The 25,594-nt window shown below is 32.3% G+C and overlaps 1 protein-coding gene across 1 annotated transcript; it reads right to left on the reverse strand.

Annotated features, from left to right (window-relative positions):
- Positions 1-12,841: 12,841 nt before the first annotated feature.
- LOC112736358 (vesicle-associated membrane protein 714) lies at positions 12,842-17,932 on the reverse strand. The gene is made up of 4 exons (XM_025785773.3): positions 17,290-17,932; positions 14,144-14,334; positions 13,403-13,566; positions 12,842-13,256 (listed from the first exon to the last, which is right to left on the reverse strand). The coding sequence occupies exons 1-4, from the start codon at positions 17,504-17,506 to the stop codon at positions 13,166-13,168; spliced, it is 663 nt and encodes a 220-aa protein (XP_025641558.1). The 5' UTR covers positions 17,507-17,932; the 3' UTR covers positions 12,842-13,165.
- Positions 17,933-25,594: the final 7,662 nt, after the last annotated feature.

Genomic DNA, 25,594 nt, shown 5'->3' on the forward strand with positions numbered 1-25,594 from the left:
AAAGTATAGTTGAAATTAAGATTGTATATTTTTTTTATTATTTGATAAAACCTTTTAATTTAAAAAGAAAAAAGTGATTAAATTAAAAATATTGTCAAATAATAATAAAAAATTTTATTTTAACTTTAATTATTATATTTTTAAATATTGTAAAAATTTCGTATTTATCGTAGTAATTAATAACTGTCACCGTATATGTAGTGGCGGAGCTTGAAACAAAATTTTAGGAGGCCAAAAATTTAATATAAAAATTTAAGGTCAAACTCATCTGATGCAACTCTTTAAATTTTTGAAGGTTGTATCTCACTTTTTTCGTGATTCATTAAAGTAGAAAAACTATTTATAGGTGTTGATATTGTAGAAGTTATATGTTCTCCTTCTTGAATATTAGTCTTCCTCTTAAAAAATGCATCAATTCTTTGATTTTTCATCATTATTTTTGTATAAAAATTTGAATATATATCCTGTAAAATATGTAAAAAAAAAATTAAAAAGATAAATATTAAAATTTTATAATATTTATTGATTTTTTTTATCAATTTATACAAATACAATAATATCAATACTTATTGAATATTCTAATATTTTTTATCATATAAAAATTAAATTAAATAAATAATAATATATGAAATAATATTAAATTAAATAAATAAAAATACCTAATTTTAGAATGAGAAGTAAAATATGTTTTTATAATGAAAAACAAAGCAGCAAGCATGATGATTTTTGTTAGATAACTTTTTTTTGTTAGATGTGTTGTGAAGCCAATAAAAATCCACTCTAAAAATTATTATGCAATAAAAACATGAAATAAGAATTAAACCTGGATATTCTAAATTATAATAAAGCATTTGAACAAATTAAACTACTCTTTATTTTTTGAAAACTTACTACTAATTTTTTTTTTATAAAAGATTTGGAGACCATAGCCCCATTGCCCTAATTAAGCTCTACCACTGCGTATATCTATATCTCCTAAAACATTTTTCCTTCTTTTTTCTTTTAATTTTTTATTTAGTATTATAACATAGGATATATAATCTATAGTATCAGACAATAGATTTTATTATATTTTAGAAGAAAAAGTGTCTTATTATTTTTTATGTGACGTTACATTATTAGATGTACGTATAAAACTTTTTTATATTAATAAAACATCAAAATCAAATTCTATATACATTTGGTTATTTTTGTCATATTTTTTAATTTTTTTTCATTCTTTTAAAACAAATTCTGTCATTCACAAAATAATTCACTTGAATGAAATTACTAAGTTTTAAAAATAAAAAAGTCTCATTTATTCTAATTATATTTTAAAAAATGCATTAAAATTTGATAATTTTATTTTTAAAATATATATTTAATATTTAGAATAAAATATATTTTTGTTCTTGAAGTTTGACAAAAAATTTAAAAATATCCATAACTTTTATTTTATTTCAATGTTGTCCTATAATTTTTTGATTTGCATCAAATATATTTTTGGTGGCTAATTTTTTAAAAAATTTAGGAATAATTCAACAACAATCTTATAACAACTTTCAATACAAACAAATTAAACATAATTGTTATGCATTGTTGTTGGATTGTTTTTAAATTTTTTGAAAATTTATTAATTAGTTGTCGGAGTTTGATGCAAATTGAAAATTTTTAGGATAAAATTGAAACAAAATAAAATTTATGGATATTTTTAAAATTTTTGTCAAACTTCAGGGACAAATTAAAAAAATATACTTTACCTTAATCTTTCATTTTTTCATGTCTTTAATTTTTTAAATTTTATTTGTTAAATAAATAATCATTTTTTACCATAAAAATTATTTAATTATTGATAAAACTGATCATAAAAAATTTAAATACATTTGATAACCATCAAAATCTATTTTAGTCTAACAAAAGTAACAAAATATTAACTCCATTAATATAGTTTCACAAATACCTTCTATTTTCTTCTTTCTTCTTCATATTTATTTTATAACATTTTCTATTTTTATCACCGTTATTATATCCCACAATGCTATTCAAATAATTTTAAAATTGAATCAAAACAAAAAATCAACAAGTAAACAAATAAGCTTCAACTTCATCATCTTAATGTAGGCTTATGAAATAATGGGGTAAGAAAAATCTCACAATTCTTAATGCCACCAACATCAATCTTATTTCGAATGGCGGACTTCACCTTTTTGTAACCCAATTTTTCAAATAATGGCACATAAACTTTTTCATGATCCATCCTTTGCTAGAGAATCTGTCAAGCAACAAGTATTCTTCATCTCATATAACCCTATCCATATCAAACAATAAGAATTCCATTATCGTCACTAGAATCCACTAGTTCGCGGCACAGTCACACCACACAAGGTCCACACAAGCAATCACAGTTGTTACGCACACCTACTACTATAAGAAAAATGCTGAATACCGTCGGATTTAGCGTTAGACGTTAGCGCTGGATTTACCGATGGAATTACCGGTAAATTTGGCAATAAATTCGTCGGGTAAAAAAATTACCGTTAGATTTGGCTTTTCGACAGTAAATTTACCAGTAATAAATGGAGGGGAAAAAAAGAAAAATTTGTGCAATCATTATCGTTGGATTTATCGGTGGATAAATCTGACGGTAATCTGAATTAGTGGAACACTGTGTTTTTGGTCATTCGCAAAGCGTTACCGTCAGATTTGTCCGCTGATAAATCCGACGGTAATGTTGTCCTAAATTCGAATCGTGAACCCTCTCCATGGCATTTCTGAACTATGTTCCTTTCTCTCTAACCTTCTCCTTTCTCTTTGTCCCTCACTCTCTCCCCCACAAACCACCTCCGACAACCCCTCCACCACTGTCGGCCACCACCAACAGCATTCAAAGACTGCATGGACTCCTTACGTTGTGTTGGTTGCTCTATCGCCGTTTTTGTCGTTCCGCCACTGCTACCATCATTGTTGCTGCTGCTCCTTGTGTCACCGGAGCTGTCTCCTTCCTCCCTCTAAGTATTTTGTCCTTCTTCTTGTTTCTACTATTTTTTTAATTTATTCAAAAAAATCTTAAATCCTAATTTATTTAATTTTAATTTGTTATGTATTAAAAAATTTACAATTAGGGTGTCTATATTAGAGATTTAACTATTTTTTAGATATAGTTCATGTATTAGTTTAGATTTAGGGTTTTTAATTATGTTTTTATATTTAAGACATTTTAAAATTCTATTTTGGTTATGTGTGTTTTGACTTTGAATGTGAATGGTGTTGAGAATTGTGATGGAGAATGCTTGCTAGGTTGTGCAAGGAATTATCAATGAGCTTGAGTCACGGGGCGCTCTTCCTCGGAGCAATTCTAGAGTTTCTTCACTTGCTACTTGTTGTGGACCTAGGTTGGTACCCAAATAGTTGCACATTGTTGTTGATTCCATATGTTTCTGATCTGTTGATTTGTGTTGTGTGTTGTTACTTGTTTTTGATCCCAACATTAGATGAAACCTTGTGATGGTAGCTTGTTTTATAGTTTAAATTTGATCCCGGTCAGTATATAAGTGTCAAGTGTGAAATGTAAACTGTTATTTAACAATACACGACACACATTCCTTTAATGGTTGGATGAGCCATGCATGAAAACTAAATCTCTTAATGACAAGAAGAGGAAGTTCTTTTGTAGTTAGTGAACCCTGAACATACATCAACTACAAACTATAAGTGAAATCCTTTGGTAAAACTTTAAACTTAAAAATATTGTTAAGTGATTGGATTCCTTCCTCCCTCACCCGAGCCAAAAAAGATGCCATTACAAAAAGAGAATACCTTGTGATGCATTTCAAATTATATTTCTGCTTATACTTTCTGTTTTGTTGAATTGTACACTTCGTTTTGACATTATTCTATGATATATAATCCATATTATTTTTGGCTTTATTTATTTTCTTTTATGTTCTTATAACATCACATGGTATTGAGTAACTCAATTGAATCTTTTATCTTACTCAGGCAAGAATAGCCCTTGAAAGAAGAAAGTTTTTTAAGAATACTGAAATGGCTATACAACGTCAGGCTATGTGATCAAGTTTGGCTCATGAAATGACTACTGAATTTCGTGGCTTATGTGCTGAAGAGGTATATCAATATCTGAACACTACCTAAAACAATGTATAGTTGTTTTTATTTATATTATAACTTTAATTATTGATTTAAGTTATGTTTTTGGTTTAAATTATGTTTCTGGATTAATGATAGTTGAATGTCAATTAGTGTTTGATATGGCTGATTGATTGATTGTATATGGTTGTATTTGGCTAATGTTGTGGATTTTAGATTTGGTCCTATGATGCACGGACACGGACACGTACACGAGACACGACACGACACGGAACACATCGACACGCGAATTTTAAAATCTTACATGACACGGGGAAACGCATATATATAAAATATAAAGTATTTTTTAGATAAATTGTAATGATATTTTGAAATTTTATTGATATTAAAATATAAAATAAAATTTTTAATTATTTTTAATGTCTTATTTAATTATATCAAGTATTTAAAATATTTTTTGTTTTAATAAATAATAATATATACTATATCTAAATTTATTTTAAGAATATATGTTAAAAATAAGACTGGACATGCGGACACGTGATAGTATTTAGGTGTGTCCAGGCGTGTCCGGAGAATAATTTTTTATTTTTTATTAAGACACGGTTGGACACAGCAGACACGCGTGTCGGACGAGTGTCGGTGAGTGTCGTGTCCAAAATGTGTCTGACACGCGGACACGATAACTCAGCGAAGTGTCCGTGCTTCATAGATTTGGTGAATAGATCTGCAAAGTTTTTATGGTGTTTGCTTGATTTTGGTTCATGTATGGTTTGTGAACTTATGACTGAATGTTAATAGTGACTCTCAGATGATTAATATTAATAATAATTGACAATGAAATCTTTATTGGTCATGAATTGGTGTTTGATTTGGATATTGTATTAGCTTAATTTATGACAATGTATAGTTGATCTTGTAGGCGATAAATTAGTTAATTGTTAATATCATAAATAGTTTGGCATGGTTGATTCTTTATGTAATATAGTATTATTAGTATGGTCTAATCTCTAATATTTATCAGTATTGCTCTTTCGATTTCTAATTTAATATTATTCAATTTTTATAATTGAGAGTTTCGTGCCTTTCAAATCTAATTTTTCTACTTAATTGAATTCTTTTTTTAAATAATAAACTTTAATATTTAAACTTGTTTGTGAACTTTCAACTAAAAATTATTAAATTGTTAGTTTATAAATTATTAGATTTAAATATTTAAAATTATATATTAATTTTTCAAATAAATTTTTAAAAAAATTAAAATTTAAGTTTACCGTCGGATTTACTGTCGGTTAAATCCGCCGATAACTATTAATTTAATTATTAATAATAAATAATATATTATTGTTGGATTTATCGAAAAAAAATCCGACGGTAACGAACTCCAGAATTTTGCAATTAAAGGTTTATATTCGCCGGTAATTAATAGCAAACGAAAAAATCTTACAGTAAACAGTTACTACGCGAGGTTTATACCGTCAGATTTATTCTACCGCTAAATCTGACAGTAAACAGGCAAACTTTTTTAAAAAATTCGACGGTACTTAACGTTTTCTTGTAGTGTATGCTCATCATTGTAGTCACAATCGTCATGTTGTGAAGCTTCGTCGTTGTAGCGAATCATCCCATGCTACCACCGACAACCAAATCATTAACTTGGCGGACTTCACGATCTAAAAGCTATGAAATCAGGAGATCGAGGTCGGTCTTCTAGGATGTCAACTTGTATAATGCAGATGAAGGGTTGAACGGGATTACAAGAGGGGATGAGGGTTTGTGCAACGAGATTCGAGAAAAGCAGCAACGACGGAAAAGAATGACCGTTGCAGAAGATCAGGAATTCGAGTGAGATGGTGGACTTTGCAATGGAGGTGGGATTAATTGTGCGGGTGGAATATTAGAGATAATATTGATGATATTAATGGTAAAAAATGTAGAACAAATTAATAAAAAGAAGATAAAGAAAAAAAGCATTTCTAAAATAATTTTAATAAAGTTAATATTTTATTAATTTTGTCAAATAAAGACAAATTTTGATAATTATCAGACGGGCGGGAACCATAAGTTTCTAAACCCATTTGTGGATTCATCAACAATCTGATTAAGCGATTAACTCTATGCATGGACCACAATGAGCTGGATGGCAGATCAATTAATTAATAAACCATGCATCTGAAGCTAAGGTACAGGCCTACATGGAACTTAAAAAAAACCCAGTAACGCCCTACCCAACCAACTAGTAACTTAGTAAGCCACTAACAAGCTGTCACACGTTAAGCCTTGCATTAATATTAATTGATTGATTATCTGTTATTTTGTGGCAAACGCACCAAACACATTTTGAGGCATCTGGCTTTTCAGATTTTACAACATGACACATCACTAACCAAGTTTTTGCTGCGATAGACTTGCGCAATCTTCTTTTTTTTTTTTTTTTTCTTTTTTTGAAAACAAAAGTACGACGCAATGAGGTGGAGCAATGCTTACAAAACAAAATAAAAAAACAAAAAAATATTACTTAAATTATTTTTTTATTAATTTAATATTGATAGTAATTAATTATATTAAAAGTACATAAACAGTATTAAAATTTTTTACTTTTCTGTTTTTTATTTATTAAAAATGATCAAAATAAAAAGAACCAATTTTTTTTTTTCTTTCAACTTTCACTCTTCTTCTTTTTTTTTTTTTGTTTGTCAAACCATTAACATCATAGTTTGAATATTTACATTTTGATCATTTTTAACAAATAAAAAACAGTATCTATTCTTACTATAATTAATTATTATCAATATTAAACTAATAAAAAATTAATTTAAGTAACAAAGTAAATTTTTTTATTTTCTTATATTGTCATTAACAATAAAAGAGATTAACACCTAAAAATTTTTCACTCCACTTGTAATTTTTGAATGATTTATGAATAATTTTCTTAAAGCAATACGGCTTGCTTTATTTTAAATTAAAAATATCCTTTTATTTTTTCTATCAAATATTTTAAATGAAAGAGAAAAAATTAATTAACCACTTCTTAATTCTTACACTCTTCTTTTTACTAAATATTAATATCCAACTCTTAAACTGTTGATTTATTGCACATAAAATATTCCAAAATTTACTAAAATCAACTATTCAAGCACATTATGGGTCGTTTAGATAGGTTCATAAGTAGTATTAATATCTGTTACAATTTTTAAAACAAAATTGTAACTTTTTAAAAGGCTATTTTAGTGTTTAAGGAGAAATTAAAAAAATGACTTCTTTCATAATAAAAAGCTTTTTATCACTTTTTTTTTAAAATAAGTATTAATGTCTGTTACCTAATAAATAACATTATTACTCTACTACTCAATAACATTTAAATATTTAATCTACTCAATTTGTTCTTTCTATTAACCCTATGCTAAAACAAATAATATAAATCGTTTAAATCGCGGTAATACTAAACTTCTTGATACAGCTTTAGTAAAATTGTAACTTAATATATTCGTCGATAATATTGTTTTTTGCATACTTATATAAAAGTGTTAGTTGAAAAAAAAAAATAAATCAAACTTTTATGCAATTTTATTTTTTTCTGTTGTTTATTTTTTTTATCAGTTAAATATTTTATATACAGTAGTAATTGCGCATGAATAAATCACCTTTCTTTTGAAAATTTAAGTTTGTTAGAAACAAGAGACCAACTGGAGAAAGGATTTGTGTATTATTGAGTGTATTCTAGTTGTCTATTCAAGTTGTTTTGAAATGATACAATATAGAAGGGTATTTATAGGGGCTAAGAGAATCGTAATAATAAAGACGTAATTTTCTATAATAAATATTCAGATATACTAAATAATACTAATTGATCCTAATTATATTCTAACATCCCCTCAAACTCAAGTGACAACTTGAGTTTGAAACATATTTAAAACAACGAAATAAATAGAAAAAAAAACTGCATAAATTGATAAAACGGGTGCAGACGGAACTGTTGGAAGGAAGCACAAATGGAACTGCCGCTAATCTGAAGGAAGCGCAGACGGAATTGTCTGAAGGAAGCGCAGACGAAACTGCCGGTATCTGAAGGAAGTGCAGACGGAACTGCCACTAGAGAACACAAACGGAACTACCACGAGAGAACACAAATGAAACTGCCAAAAAAGAGCGGAAACTATATGATTTCTTCATGTAAGCAGCGGATGACAGTGGTGTTTGATCTTTCGACTCGAAAAAACACAAGACAGAGAAAACAAACTAGTCGGTGAGGTGAAAAAGTATCGAGTGACAAAAGGTAAGAAATAATGGCATAGAAAAAAAGTGCAAAAACTACGATGATTTCATAGCAAGGAAAACAACCTATTCTCTTCAAGGAGGATACCATAGCTCTGATACCATGTTAGAAACAAGAGACTACACTGGAGAAAGAATTTGTGTATTATTGAGTATATTCTAGTTGTCTATTCAAGTTGTTTTGAAATGATACAATATAGAAGAGTATTTATAAGGGCTAAGAGAATCGTAATAATAAAGATGTAATTTTCTATAATAAATATTCAGATATACTAAATAATATTAATTGATCCTAATTATATTCTAACAAAGTTAATTTATTTTTAATGGGTTAAGTTACGAATTTAGTTTTTGTTCTAAAATGACTTTAGTATTAACAAAGAAGAAAATGAAAATAGACCGTTAAATTGGATGGATAGAGTGTTTGATTTGCTTGTGGACTGTGACTTGTAAGGGTGTTCGCGGTGTGATTTGGTTCGGTTATAAGGGAAAAAAATCATCCGATTTGAACGTTTAATTTATGTGCGGTGCGATTTGGATTGGATGAACTTTTTTTAAAAATCCAATCCGATCCGATCCGATTACAAGCAGTTTGGATCGGTTTGGATTTGCCGTTTTTTAAATAAAAAAATTAAATACATATAACATAACAAGTCTTAACATATCTTAACATCAAATTTTAAATAATCAACAATAACATAACAAGTCTTAATATATCTTAAAAAACTAACGATAACATAACAATAGAAATAAAATTATAGATTAGTTAAAATAAATAAAAAAATAATATTTTAAACATAAAATATTTATTAAATAATAATAATACATGAATAATAAAAAAATATATAATAAATTGAACATGTTATAAATATAATTGTAAATATAATAATAAAATAATAATATTATAACACATTATGCGATTTGGATTGGATTTGATCGGTTATAAAAAGTAGATTCGAAATCCGATCCAATCCAGCGGTTTGCAAAAAATAGAATCCAATCAAATCTAAATTAGTGCGATTTTAATCGATTTTCGGTTTAAATTGAATTGAATAAGTAGTTTAATTTAGATCGGTTTGAATTTGAACACCGATAGTGACTTGGAGTGTTTTTTTTTTTTTTTTCGGATTTAAGTTGCAATTAAATGTGGCTAGAGTAGCATATACATACTTAATACATCCCTATATATTTATTATTCATGATATCGTAGGTTGAAACGTTACTTACCTGTTGTCATTACTGTGAATATTGATATTGAGTAATGGTTGTATTGGTCTTTAATATTTATTTTAATCAAATCAATTATTTTAATCTCACTGTCAATCCTGTAAGAATTATAATGCACTTCGAACAACTCTATCTTCATTCTTCATGTTAAACCACTCCAACTTCAATCCAAAGAAAGGGAATTTATATGCATCATATTAGGATTAGGATTTATTATTTAGCGATTGATTTAATCAAATTTTATAAAGTTATTATGTTTGTAGTCATTATGAAACGTGTTACATTAACTTTTGTTAACGGTAACAACAAAAAAAAAGTTGACAGAATGACGTGATTAACTTAAAATTTTTTAAGAATTAATTTAAATAATTTTTTTTTTAAAAATCGATTTATCGCGTAATTTTTTAAAGATTAATTTGACTATCTACTCAATATATGTTATTTGATTTCTATATATAAAAAAATTGCTGGTAAATAATACATAAATTTAATGAAAGTGTTATTACTTTAAAATTGTAATAAAAAATATTATCATATATATATATATATATATGTTTTTTTTTCAGGATATTATGTCAAATTTCATAAATTTTTATTTTATAATTATTTATTAAATACTACAAACAAGAGTCTACACAAGAAAAAAAATGTGTACTCTACTCATTTCTTTTTCTAATCTGACATCAAGAATAACTCCAACAAAATCTTTTTAATCATTTCATATATTTGCAATTCCAAAATTAAACAACTAGTTTTACTTGCACCTCGGGAAATTATGGTAGTGACAAGGCTTTATTTACTATATTATAATATTACATTTTTTAAGCAAATAAGGTATAAATCAATAGGGGGTTAATTTGCATACATTCATATTGATAATTGTCCTTCTTAAATTCATCAATACTAATATACAAAAATATTTGAAAGATAATAAAAAGTTAATTTAAAATCTGTCTAAAATTGTTTTATTTTATATTTTTTAATTATCACTTGTATTATTTTATATTTTTTAATTTCTAATGAAATAATTGAGTAATATTAGATATAATAACTGTATAATTATATAAATATTACATATATAAAATTATAGATATTAATATAAATTAAATAATTTTAGATTATTAACTTTCTACCATAACCGATTGATATATTACTATTTGTTAGATTTAGATCAGTGCATGGCGTGAAATTTAGATAGATATATAAATTAAAAAAAAATTAAAATTTATATAATTAAAATATTTATAAAGCTCGGGAAAAAATTATGAAAAATTCAATTGAAATTTTTTATTTAATTTTATATAATCATTTTTATTTTTTCTTTTTCTTAAGTTGTTGTTTTTTTTTTTTTTGTCTTTTTAGGTTAAAATTAAACACTCTAAAGCAAGAATAACGCTATTAGATGCAATGCAAATGCATATATAATATTTCAATAACTAAAAATAACATTTAATTTTTTAATTTTATTTTTTATCAATCACAACCCCATGCATTTTTAACATTATTATTATAATAAAATAATATTAGAAATATAAATTGTTGAAATGGTAAAAAAGTAATATGTAGGTGACAAATACAATATATAATTAATGAACACAATTAGACAAAAGCAAAAAAAAAAAAAAAATTGTAAGAACATATGTTTTAGTGTTCTAAAAAATTCATCATCTAATACATGATGAGCCAATTGTTTAGCAAAACAAGAAAAAGAACTTTTAATATTAATAATAATTTCACAAAATATTAGCAAAAATGAAAAGAGTAAAAGACCTCAGATTATGTAGAAAGAGATAAAAAAAAAGGTGTGGAGTGGATGTTGAAAAGATTTTTTAGGTATTTTCAATAACAACTATAAAAGTCATCTTGATTTATTTAGATTTATATAGTAAATATGAATAGAAGTGATTATAAAAATGAAAGAATGAATTTGGTGATTATGATTTGAGAATTAGCTGCCGAAAGAGAATATATTGTGTGTAGATAACGAAGGTAATTAGTAAGAGTTAGTGAGTATAATTGCTTAATTAGTGAAAAAAATGAATGCAATCATAACAGTTTCTAGAAACATTATAGATAAAAAAATAAACTTAAATGGTAATATGAGAAAAAATTAGACATTTATACTATAATACAATCAAATTATCAACATCGCATTGTCTCATAATATTGGTATTTGCTTTTATATTATATAAATATAAGATGCAAAACACATTATTTTTCATAAAATTTGAGCTGATTATTATTAATTTATTATACAATGCTCTACCCGTTTTCCCCCAAAAGGAAAGCTAACAACAAACTAAATTCAAGCTCGAAATTATCACTCAATTACTATTCTTTCGTTAGTATAATAACTATTACGTTTTCATTTTATGCATGTTCTGCCATATTTAATATTTACATTAAATTATATCATATTCAAATTTCTTGTTAACGATAATATAACTTTCACAACATTAGAAAAAGGGTTTAGTTAAAAAAACCACTCCTGTACAAACAAAAGTCATAAACCTTTTTCCTTTTTTTCCCACGATATTAAGGGTTAATTCGTGACAAATCTAAACTTTATTTAAGGTTTTATTATTGGTCAATAAATTGTTGCATGCATGAAATAATATTCGAACTCCTAACACTTATTTAAAGAGACTATTAAACTAAGTACTAAACTATTTAAAGTTAGTTAAATTCATAAACCTTTTAAAAATATTAAAAGGTTGTCAAATTTCATTCGAAAGTAGCACGAACACATTTCACCGCCAAAATGGCCCTCGTTTTGAGACTTTGATGATTGCTTTTCTTAATATTGCGCGACTATAGCATTTCACTATAATTCACCATGACACCATTTCACTATGCTCATCCCATCATCATTTTCAAACAGAATAAAAACTAAATTTTTATTATCCAACGCTTGTTGTAAAGGAGCCCAATCATGCTAAGCCGATCCCAGCCTCGGCTCCTCCCAACAGCAGCTGGCTAAGGGCAAAGTTTACAGCATAGGACAGCACCGAAATGTTGTCTCTCCTTTGGTGGATGAAGTTCACCATGCTTTGCAGACTAATAATCCTATCTACAAAATTTTCCTTTTAATCTCATCTTTCCATATATTTTATCATAAATCTCCGTGTTTAGAAAATGAAACACCAACATTCCATTCAAGTACACTAGAACATTTTAACACCTTCCAAAAACATACATCATTATGTATATCTTTTAGAGACATAAGAGCGATAGACATTAATCAAGCATTAACCAATTAATCAAACTGACAAAGCATTGAAAAAAGGTCATAGCGTATACAAATTAAAATATAAAGTTAAAAGAATTTAAACCTGGATAAAAGATTACAATAATCCACATTTACAAATGGGTAGCTCACAATAATGGCATAGAACTTCATCAGGCTCCAGCTTGTATTTTTAATTTTTATAATACAGCAACGAGAAAAAACATATGCCAACAAAGACTTAACTGTTTCTAGACTCTCAATTTTCCTGCTCAAGCTCATAAATTCGAATTTGGAATACTCCGATTCATACATTGATAGGATTCATTTTGAGAACTGTGGAACTGTCAACTAGGATCTGCATGATGGTAGAGTGATGCCTCCACAACAAGCAGCGATAATAAGGTAAAGTAAGAGAACAATCAAGCAAGTCAATAGCGCCCTGTTGAAGACCAAAGACACATACAATCAAGACAAGAATCCCAGCAAAAGGAAAAGGTGCCCTCTACCTTAAGATTTACTGATTTTGGAATCCATATACTTTATAAATTACTATAATAGGAAGCATATGAAAGAAATTAAACTCACAGGAGTTTGAAATTTTTCATCCAAAGAGCTCTTCGAAGGCGCTTTGATTGTTTCCTAAAGTGAAATGCACTGTCTTGCATTGTCGCGGTCTTATCAACAAGAAGCTCAATTCGATCGCCTCTCTCCAATATTTTCTCAATATTGTCCACCATGATAGTGCGTATCTATACCACAGATTGATAAGTTTAACGTCACCAACTAAATGAACAGACTCAAAAACATAGATGCATGATAATCAAATATCAATGAAGTGAACCATATTACAGCATCTATACAACTCAGAAACAAAACCCAACGTGCAACACAGAAGCATGTTGGTATAGTGATTTTCAGTAAAAACCATATATAACTTGGCTAGTAATCTAGTATAGCCTCTTGGTCATCCTCCTAAAAGCACGTGAAGATTCCAAGGGGTATCTGCTTCTGTTTAGCATAACAACTTTCTATAAAAGAAAATACTAATAACTGATATCTCTGCCATCGTTCTCCACGTCAAAATACAAATTACTAAGTGAAAATAACCTACTTTGGTACCTAAAATTCAGAACAATGAGGAGGAAGGGAAACTTAACGATGAAACATAGGGTTACAAATTACATAAACCACAGCACAACTTCACTTAGCATATCAAAACTTTATTAGCTTGTATAGTCTTCCATTCTCATATTATACTAGATAAATAAAATGGTAAGGATAAAGACAAAACGGGGAGGGACAGAGTTTTCTTTAAAGTGCACTTGCCTCACCAACTTCACCCCTGACACGATTGAGGGTATCAGCACTAGGATTGCTAGAAAAGAATTCCATTTGCTGGTGAAGAACTCTTGAAAACTCATCATTCATAGCATAGGCTGGTGCAAATTGGGCCACTCTACCGTAGTTCTTCATAAACCTCATTTGGATATCTTCTAAGTATGAAAAAGGGATTCTCCCTGCACAAAGAGAAAATGGAACATAGTTAGTATTATAGTAAGCTGATTAAAACATAGCATAATTGCTCGGACTATGGTTTTATATATAACTTCTACTTGTTATTTATTGTGATGCACAGACAAATATGCTAATCTTTACCAACAGATTTTAGAATTCAAAGGTTTCGACAAAGAAAGTTGGAAAACAGCACAGCAGGTAGCACTATAAAAGATTAAACTGAGGGTCCTGCGTATCAAATGATTATTGGAAAACCACTAGTCTACGCCACACTTTCTTTTAATGGTGCAAGTAGTTTTTGTCTCTAACAAGTTATAAAGAGCAAAGCATTCTATATTATCTCAAAGATATTTAAACGAGTAAACTACCATTTCTACCTACAAATGATCAAAATGCTGATAAATCTATCCACGAAAAAATGAAACTAACATTGTATCCATGAAAGATGGGTTTCGTGTATAATAATACCTAAATACTAAGAAACTGGCCAAAATTCTCAAACTACCCGTCCTAGCCCAACCTAACTTCAAATTTCCAATCACAACTCTAACCCACCCTAGCCCTGATCCCCAACCCTTCACCCCCACTCAGGGATCTCATTCAGGATGAATTGTCCAACCATCGATCTGGTTGCCAAGGCTTGCCTCTTCATTTCCAGAGTTTCCATTTCTTACTCTTTTCTATGCTTCCGCGGCCTCCCTCTAGATCTAGCAACAGGTGGGACCACCACTTTTTCAAACGAAAACTAAAATTTTAGAAAAATCGAAACCCTAACCCTTTTATTTCCTTCAGAAACTTCTAATTCTCATCCACCGTAGCTCTTAAAGGTACGATTTATTCGGATCCAAAAGCAATGTGTGCAAACCGAAGGAGGAACTTGAAAATATTTCGAAGAGTCGATGGAAAATTTGAAAATGGAAGGGAGGGGGGGGGATGGTTAGAAAAGAAAAAGTGTGTGTGTGCACGAGCGCGCGCGCGCGTGTGTGTGTGTGTGAGAGAGAGAGAGAGAGAGAGAGAGAGAGAGAGAGAGAGAGAGAGAGAGAGAGAGAGAGAGGTGAGTTTGAAGACAAACAGTTTTTGTTTGAAAAAGAGTGAGTGATTTTTTTGGTGAGACTGAGTAGTATTGTCCACCGAAACCTATCTTTCATGGGTACAATATTTCTTTAGATTTATTAGTGTTCTGAACAAAAGGTAATTTACTCTATCTAAAGCCTCACAAAGTTAAAAGGTCTCTCAAATATGGACATGTATCTTTCATCAATATGGTTTGTCAGCCTCACTACTTGCTAATACAATTTTTGCTTTCCCAATACATACTTGTTAATACATTAAAACAGGCTGCTGATTACATAGTTGGAAAATATCTGGCCCCATTGAATGCAAACAGAATTACAGAACTGAATAGGTTCTACAGCAGAGTCAATAAAGTTTAAGAAACACAATCTTGAAAACCTCAGTTGGAATGGTGGATCAGATGGGAATAACTTAGAGGCTAGGGATAGAGGGAGACCTAAAATACCCTGGATGAGCTGATCAAAAGAGATTTAAGTAACGGACTTAATTTAAACATGATTTACAACAAGGTATAATAACATTTGTCCATGCAGCTGATTCCACTTAGGTTTGGTTTGGAAAAGTTTTTGAAGAGGTAAACCAAAAGCACAATCACCTCGTTTTATATTTGGTAAATCAAAAGAATCATGTACTTGTGTTTTCAGCTTTTAGAAGTTAGCGGTGTTTTGAAAGAGCATCTAAAGAGGAACTTTTCAAAGTTGACTTGTGCTTATCAAAATTAAAAAAGTCTAATATAATATCATACATTAAGAAATATTCAAATTTACTCTTATGTCAATTATGGTCTTTAAAAATTTTTAAAACTATTTTACCAAACACAATTTTTGTTGCTTGGGCTTATTGAAAGACATTTTTAGCTTGATTTACCAAACATAGTTTCTATAACTTTTAGAAAGCCAAAAGATAGCTTTGATAAGCTACTTTTGAAAAATAAAAACTTTACCAAACCAAACTAGGATTTTGTTGTTGCTTTTTATGTAAACTATATAGGACTACAATAGGTAATGAAAGACTACAAAGTTTATCAGGTGGCAGTTATAAAACAAGCAAAGCATGTTGAGGTTCACGCAAAGGATATCCTTTTGTGCTTCAACACCACATACAACTTTTCAAGGAAAACTTGACATATTACAAGACTCGTATGTGGGAGATGGCACTAGGCCTCTGGCTGACTCTGGAAGCCTTGTAAGAAATTGTGTGTGTTTGGCTATCTGGCTAGAGAACATCCTCTAATTTAAGAATCAGAAGTCAGCAGACACATACTATGAGGAGCTGTGTGGTCTAGCGATTCTAGTAAAAAAATTCTGGACAGTCTAACAGTTTAAAGCAAGACTAGGTTTGGTAGAATCATGCATCATGGCATTTTTTCTCGTCAAGTGTGGTATTTTAGTCCGTATTCGCAACCTACTACAACATAGTGTTTAGAGCATATTCTAAAACTTCACACATCCCCTAAAGCTACAGACTTCACTCCTGAGTCCACACAGTTCCCTGATGGAAAAAGCCTTTCAAAAAGCAGTTAGTTTAAGATATCATGCCAGTGCACACCACATTCGACCAATTTGAGCACAGTGGGAGATAATGATAAAATCAATCAAGCACAGCAACCATGAACAATTGATAAACTCATACTGGCTATCAAAGAACATAGTAAAATATCTCGAGAATATCTCTCTCGATAACGATGAACAGATACAGAACAACATTTCAGAACTTGATTGACAGCCTTTACACAAATTTCAAGCCTCTCAGATAGATCCTAAGCTTATGCAGGAGAAGCAACACCATTAATCTCCCAAAACGAGTTCAAACTAGCGTAAATACTAGTGAATTGGATAACACAACAAGAAGTATAAGAAGAAAAGAAAGAGTTCAGGGCTCACTTCCGAAGGTGTCGTTGGCCATACAGAGGTATGAGAGGCCATCGGAACGGAGTATGTGGAAGATGTATCGGTCCTGAGAAAAGCAGAGCCTGGACTCGGCCTCCGCCGGGAGCTTCTCCAGGATGCGGCGTGCCACAGCGCCAGTATTCCCGGTGACAGCGCTGAACTCCGCCAGCACCACTGTGCCCCTGGCCACCAAGGCATAGAGGATCGCCATCGCGCAAAACCGCCGGCTGTAGAACTTTGTAGAAGGTTCTTGGGTCCCTCTGCTATTCCTTCTTCTTCCTCTGATTCCCCTTTCTAGCTAGATCTTCGAGTTCTAGGTCCCAATCCCATGGATAGAACCACCACGGTGCTATCAAAAAGAAAACGTTGAAATCGCTCCTACTATTTCCTGTTTTCCTCTTGTTTTGTTTTGCTTTTTTATTTTGGAGAAAAGGAAAGGGGGGGTGGGGGTGGGGGTGGGGGTTTGGTTAATTTTTTATTTTCTACCGGGGTTGTGATAACTAGGGCCTAAACCACCACGGGTGATTCCAGGGTGGGGAAAGATTAAGATACAGATTACAGAGACAGCGAAGCCACCCAAGTGACGCGTTGTTGGCTCCGGCTCATTGGTCGATCATCACTGTTTTGACTTTTGATTGAAAAATTGTTGAGGTAATCTAATTTGTTTTAATGAAAAGTTTATTTAGTTTTACTGTTACATATTTGGTGAGTAGATTTTGGAGTAAATGGTTAATTTTTTGGTGTTTAAATATTAAAAAAAAATAAAGTAAAACATTTATCTAAAATCATATATAATAATTTGTTGGAAAGTTTCGTAAGATTAAGATCAAATAACATGATTGAGATTATTTCTAACTTCATATCTAGGGATGGCAACGAGACAGCACGGAAGTAGACAACACCTTTTCGCTCTTCAGTCCTGCTCATAGATTTGTTCTTTGTTCTCGCCCTAATTTCTATCATGGGGGACTATTACTCTCCATTCCTATTTTTCGTGTATCTCTATTTCCTGTGGACATTATTCTCTATCTTTCTATATTGATCATTTATATAAAAGTTCTAATGAAAAATTTAAAATAATAAATTAAAAAAATCAGAAAATATTACTACAATATACAAGGACACAATCATGCAGCGGTGAAAAGGAGAAAGGACACCGCAATCAGAGACAATGAGGCGGCGAGGGGGTGACGACATGATGAGCACTGAGCAGGAGTGGCTAGGGATATGGTTGTGACGCTATGGGAGATTGGGATTTGTCATCCCTATTCATATCTAGTCATCCAATCCGTAGTTTTATTTGCTTCCCTACATATCTAATCAAATTGTTCGTACTAGGGTCTTGATAACAGTTACTGAATTTTGTTAACTAAATCAACAACTTCAAATTTACACCCACCAAAAGAGTCATACAAAAGATGAAGAATGTCCAGACAATCTGTTTTACACACTATGTCTCTCAATCCGCAATCCCAAGCTAAAACAAGGCCCCTCCAAACTGCAAAAAGCTCACATCAGATGATATATCAGGGAGGAAAGCTACCAGAACAACTCGCAATTCAACCCCATTTGAATTTTTAATAAGACAACCAAATCCAACCAAGCTCAAATCAGTAAACAAATTAGCATCACAATTAACTTTAAAACTATTACCTACAGGAGGTTTCCAGGACAAACGGTTCCTGAAGGTATTAAAAGAAGTATACTTATTCATATATAACCTTAGATCCATTACCGTGCTTATGATAAGAGCAACCACCTTGTGATATGTCAAATGATTTTTAACATTGAAAATGTCATTGCACCTATGCCTCTACAACCACCACACTCCGGTTCCTAAAAGAGCATCCTTATCAGACATGACCTTCCGAAACCAGGCTTCCACAGAGAAGCCTTCAACCGAATCAATAATCCGAGAATCTAGCATCTGCCAAATAACTCTGAAATATACACAATCTCTAAGGCAATGTTCTACTGTTTTCGAAGCCGCATTGCATCTCTGGCACATAACTGAACTAGCTAGATGCCACCTGAAATGAAAGACCTCCGTTGGGAGAGCATTATAAACCCCAAACCACATAGTCAAATTGATCTTTTCCGGAAGATTCAAGTGTCAAAGCCAGTTCCAGTTGCTATTTTTATTCCAATTCAAATTATTCTTTAACAACCAACGATAATCCTCTCTTGCACTATACCATTTTGTCCCTGCAGGTCACCGACTCCACTCCGGTTCCATGTCAGCCAAAGTCAGATAATGCAGACAATGAATGAAATGCTTGACCTAAAGAGGAATTGTCAATGCAAGTCTCTCTACCTCCCAAGATCCATCATGCCACAAATCCACCACTACAAAATCATATTCAGATATGTGAACATAGGGAACAAGATCACAAAGTCTTCCAAAAGAAATCCACTCATCATACCACCTAGATTGCTGCACATCCCCAACATTCCATTTGAACCCATCCTTGAGAGTATCAGATGCTTTGAGAATGTTCTTCCAAATGGCTGAAGAATTCTGATTGTTGTTGTTGTCAAGAAAAGTTTAATTCCAAAAATATTTATGCATTATAACCTGAACCCACAACTTGTCTCTATTATTGAAGCAATTCCAAACCAATTTGTCAATAAGTGCCACGTTAGCTTAGTAGGTATCCCTAACACCCAAACCACCCATCCTTTTATGAGTTATAGCAATATCCCACTTAACCAACAACAACCGTCTCCCATTAGTTTGGCCTTTTCATAAAAATTGTCTTATCAAAGAATCTATCTTTTCATAAGCTTACTTCGAAAGAAGAGCAAGCTGCATGTTGTAAACCGGAATAAAAGTCATTACCGATTTAACCAAACAAAGTCTTCCTATCTTATTCAGCAAACACGCACCCTTTTTAACTAGCAAGCTTCTTCTGAATCTTTTCAATAACATCTTGAGTCGTCCTCCTGAAAGACCTTTCATGCCTAATATTCACCCCTAGATATCTTTCCAAGTCTTGACAAAAGCAAATAGTAAATACTCTCGAGAGCACCTTTTTCCTTCTCTCAGAAATATCATTTGAGAAATGAACCTTAGATTTACTAAGATTCACATTCAATCCTAATGCTTTGGAAAATAACTCCATAGTCTGCATAACCTCCCCTACCTGAGCTTTCGTAGCTTTACAGAAAAATAGGAGATCGTCAGCAAACACCAAAAGGGAGATTTTAGGGCCATATCTGGAGACCGACACAGGTATCCACAACCCTTGAGAAACCCAATGAGTAATAAAATAAGCAAGAGCCTCCATACAAAGCACCAAAAGATATGGTAACATGAGATTAATAGCAGCTATAGGGAAACCAAACCTGACCAACGAAGCTTCAAAGAATCTCCAATCCACTCTATCATAAGCTTTCTCTAAATCAATCTTGAAAGTCATAGTCCCCTTTCTAGACTTAGTGTCCCTCGTGAAATGCATAATTTCCTGTGCAACAATGATGTTCTTCAGAGTTCCCCTTCCCGGGATAAAATCACCCTGGAACGGGCCGATGATCTCCGAAAAAAATAATCTGACCCTGTTCACCATCACTTTTGTAATAATTTTGTAAAGAACATTACATAAACTAATGGGACAAAAATCTCTTAACGAAGAAGGAGCTTTCACTTTAGAAATTAGAACAATTAAGGTCTCAAAAATAGCGGGATTTAAAATTTTGCCCTTAAAGACTCTCTTGACTAACCCCAACACATCGTAACTAAGAGAGTTCCAAAATTCTTTATAAAATAGAGCTTGAAAACCATCCAGCTCCGGAGCTTTGAAAGAATTTATAGTCATTATAGCTCTTTTCACCTCTTCTAATGTCACCGGTTTAACAAATCTTTGATAGGCCTCATTGCTAAGAGATGGGCAGAGAAAACCTCCCATAGCATTAAGGTCAATATTCTCCCTCGTAGAAAATAGTTTTTGAAAGAGAATTCATTTCTTGCTCAATCACCTGCGTCTCAGTGGCCCAGGTTCCATCATCTAACAATAACCCATGGATCTTATTCCTCTTTTGCCTAATAACCATCTGCAGGTGAAAAAATTTAGTATTTCTGTCACCACATCGAACCCACTGCTCTCTAGATTTTTGCTTTTTGGTACCACAAAATCTTTTCCTGAAGAAGGATAGAATTTAGCTCCTCCTGAATATATTGCTCTTTCACCCTCAACTTTGGATCTTTTCCACTCTCGAGAGAAATCTGAACATCATTCCACTACCTCTCCAACTCCTTCTTTTTAACAAAAACATTTTCAAAAGTTTCTTTATTAAAAGCAAGCGCATCCCTCTGATCCTCTAGCAAACTCCTGACAACATTGAGGGATCCTTTATTCCAAGCTGTATGAACAACATGTCAAAAAAGCGGATGAGTCATCCAGGCAGCTTGAAATCTAAAGAGACGGGGACCCTTCTTAGTTATCCTAGCTTTTGTACATCTGATGAGTAAGGGACAGTTATCAGAGTGAAGACATGCCAAAACTTCATTATAAGCCTCAGGAAACAGCAAACGCCACTCCTGATTAATGACAGCTCTATCCAATTTTTTTGCAACCTGTAACCCCCTCTGACTTTCCTATACCAAGTGAAACTCCTTCCAATAGCTCCCATATTAAATAGTCGATAGTTTGTCAAAGTATCTCCAAAAAGATCAGCTCTAACATTACTAAACGTTCCTCCTTTAACTTCATTCTGCAACAGAATCTCATTAAAATCCCTAACATAATCCACGGACCTTGTATTGTATTAGAGACCCTGATTAAATCATTCCACAGACCCATTCACCGATGGACATGAGGATTAGCATACACTGCACTACAAAAGTTAGAAACATTGCCCATAAAGATTTTAAAACTGATACATTGATCAGCCACATCAACCATTCTCACAGTCATCATAGAATTAGAACAAAGAACCTAAATACCCCTACTATGACCTCTAGCCTCAACAATTCCAATATCCTGATAACCAACCTTACTCCAAAAGGATCTCATTGTCTCGAAAGGAACATGAGTTTCAATAAGAATGAAAATTATTGGATGAAATTTACTAACTAATTCTTTATCATGCACTCGGACTATTTTGTTAGAAGCCCCTCTAATATTCCAAGATAAAAAACTTATATCTACACAATCCATAAAAATAAAATAGACATAAACAAAAACCAACCTCAGCAAAGGTCCATTGATGAAGCAACGATAGACCTCCAATATTCCCACTACTTCCTTGCCTCTCCCCAACTCATGGTTGCTCAGATACGCTCCCCATTGCAACAATAGCCACCACCGATGGGTTCTAGTTCTACTGGTTTGACGCACCATCATTGGCTTAGAATACTAGTGAGTTTTGCAACGAGGCAGGGTGCAACCTCTTGTGGCCATTTTAAGAGTAGGAGTAATCGATGGCACGACCATAGCTGCACCCTTGATCTTCACCCCATCCTTCATTGATGCTTGACGCGCTTGAGAGGAGTAAGACCCACTACCTGACTCATCTGCTGCCCAAAAATGAGAGGTTTATTACCTTTAGTAGCAGATTGGGCCTTCCTTGTTTGGCCCACTTTCCCTCTTCCCATGCCACAAACCTTAGTCTAGCCCTCTTCTTCTCCCAATGTAAGCATCCCTTCTTTCCTCCTATGCAGCGTGCTTGCCTTCATCTTCTCCGCAGAATCTGCAACTAGTGCAGAATGCGTATAGATCCAAATTCAAAAACTTGTTGAACCTTGTCTGATGAACATTTCTCATGATCCACCGCTGTGTGAACTTCCCCTACCTAGTCATCCACAGATGTCGAGGTAACCATGGTCACGCTACATTCACCTGCAACATGCCCAAAGCAATTACACCTCTCACATATCAATCGTAAACATTCCTATTTCATGTTATATTCATAGTCGTTCACAACCACTCTCCGAACAACCGGCAGTCCCAAATTCACTTGAACACAAGCTCGAGCAAATTTGCCTCTCTCCGCCGACTTGGTTGCAAGGTCTACCTTGATTGGTTTACCTACAGTGGAGGCAATATACATCGTGGCTTTCTCATGGTAATACCATATACTTAATCCCGCAATTCTTATCTAAACCATGGTGTCCCCAAAGGAGGCCTCACATGGTTTAAAATTCAGCGACCATGGCTTAACCGCGATGTAATGACCTAACATCATTTATGGACCCCCTAATAAAACCTTTTCCCTATCTTCCTTGAGATCACATTTGACAAGGAAGTAATCAAACGCAACATCCAAAATTCATATCCAATTTTTAGCCTCCATACCCCTTTCAGTTTATGCACCAAGGCCATATAGCTGAAGTGTTTCCTAAGAACCTTAATCACTATGGCCTCCGGCCTCCTTGTAAGGTTCTGATAGAGAGTTCCTAAATTCTTCAGTAAAGCTATTCTTCGGGGGTGTTGGATCACCTTGTTTTTCCATGACTACTGCCATCGTATCACCATCCAAGACATCAACACTGCCAAGCCCCAAGGTTTCAGAAGACCTTATCACCTTATCACAGAACGAAACCTTATGAGTCACCTAGCACTACCCTTACGTAAGCCCTCCTTGTCACCTGAAGTAATCCTCTCCGTACTCTCTCCCGTAATATCCTTGATTGGTAAAGTCTCACTGTGTTCTTCCTTCAGACACTCCACCCATCTCTCATCAGTCATTCCTCCATTGCCCATGTTGTGTAAATGGTTAATTTGGTCTTTGAAAGATGACGCGATTTCTATTTTGGTCTCTAAAAGATTTTTTTTAATCAAAATCATCCCTAAAATATTTTAAGTTAGTCACATTAGTCCTTCCGCCAATTCCATTGATAATGCCGTTAACAAAAACTGACATGGAACGATAAGGGTACACCTCAGCTTATTAAACAACACCATTTTAAGTCTTTGAGAGTTGAAATCGAAATGATGTCGTATTCCTAGCAACAAAGACAAAACACAAAACGTCAATCCCTCACTCTTCAACCACACTTCTCTTCACTCTTAGTAAAAAAAACTATTCTTTGTGGTTCTCTAAACCCAACAAAAACACTCCGTGGAAGACAATCGAGGTTCGAATTAGACGCATGATTATACGGTAGGTATCACGTGCTTCTTCTCCGGTGAGAGTCGGTTCACAGTTCGTAAAGAAAACAAGAAGAAAGGCAGCATTTTCGGCGCTAGTTGAAGGTAAAAAAATTATTTATTTTGTAACCTATATCCTATCTTTGATTGAAAAAGAGAGAATGAGATTTTGATTATTGTTTTAACTTAAATGGAATGTTATTCAATTTTTCTCTAATGTTATTTGTATTCTAATGATTCAGTTAGCAAAAGAGCATGTATTTCTGTTTTTTTTTATTTTGAGAGTAATGTATTTATTGTGGTGAATGAACTCTTTTAATGTGTTTAGGGTCGATTTTGTAGGTGGATTATGATGTAACTTGTTATTTTTGGAAATTGATTAGGATTTACATATTGTGATCGGTGAAGTTAAACATGTATTAGGCTTAGTTTTTAAAAACATAGTTGTTTGTTTTTGCATTCTTCTCAAAGAATTTTGATGAAAGGTATTGTTTCCAAGTATCTCTTCATCTAATGACCATTTTTTCCATTGTTCATATGCTTATTAGCTTTTCAAAATAGCATGATATGTTTCGGCTTGACCCCATATTATCTTTTATATGCATAATACTAGTTTACAATTTGATTTCTATAATCATTAATTGACATTTATTATTAATAACACATAAATAATAAACCAGTCTTATTGACTAGGTGGTTTACCTATTTCTTGGTTCTATTATATTAAACTAGCCCGGGACTAATTAGCGCTTACGAAATGTCTCAAGTAACACTCAAGTAAGGCATTCACTCTCTCAGTCTGCCCATCGTTTGAGGATGGAAGCTTGTTGAGAACTGAAGCTCCGACTCAAGGAGTTTGAATAGCTCTGTCTATAGTCGTCCTGTAAAGCGTGGATCTCAATCACTAATGATACTCTTAGGCAATTTCCAGTACTTCACCACATTCTTGAAGAATAGTCGTACTGCTTTCTCTGCAGTGCAGTCAATAGGGGCAGGTATAAAAGTAGCATACTTCGAAAATCGATCCACTACTACGAGAATAGATCCAAACCCCTCAGACTTTGATAAGGCGGAGATGAAATCTAGAGAGACACTTTCCCACGGTCGCTCTGATATAGGTAGAGGTTCCAACAACCTACTTGGTGTTTTATTTTCAATCTTATCTTATTGGCACACAAGACAAGTCTTCACATAGCTCTCCAATTCATCTC

Source organism: Arachis hypogaea, chromosome 13 (assembly GCF_003086295.3).
Source record: "Arachis hypogaea cultivar Tifrunner chromosome 13, arahy.Tifrunner.gnm2.J5K5, whole genome shotgun sequence".
Lineage (NCBI taxonomy): Eukaryota > Viridiplantae > Streptophyta > Magnoliopsida > Fabales > Fabaceae > Arachis > Arachis hypogaea.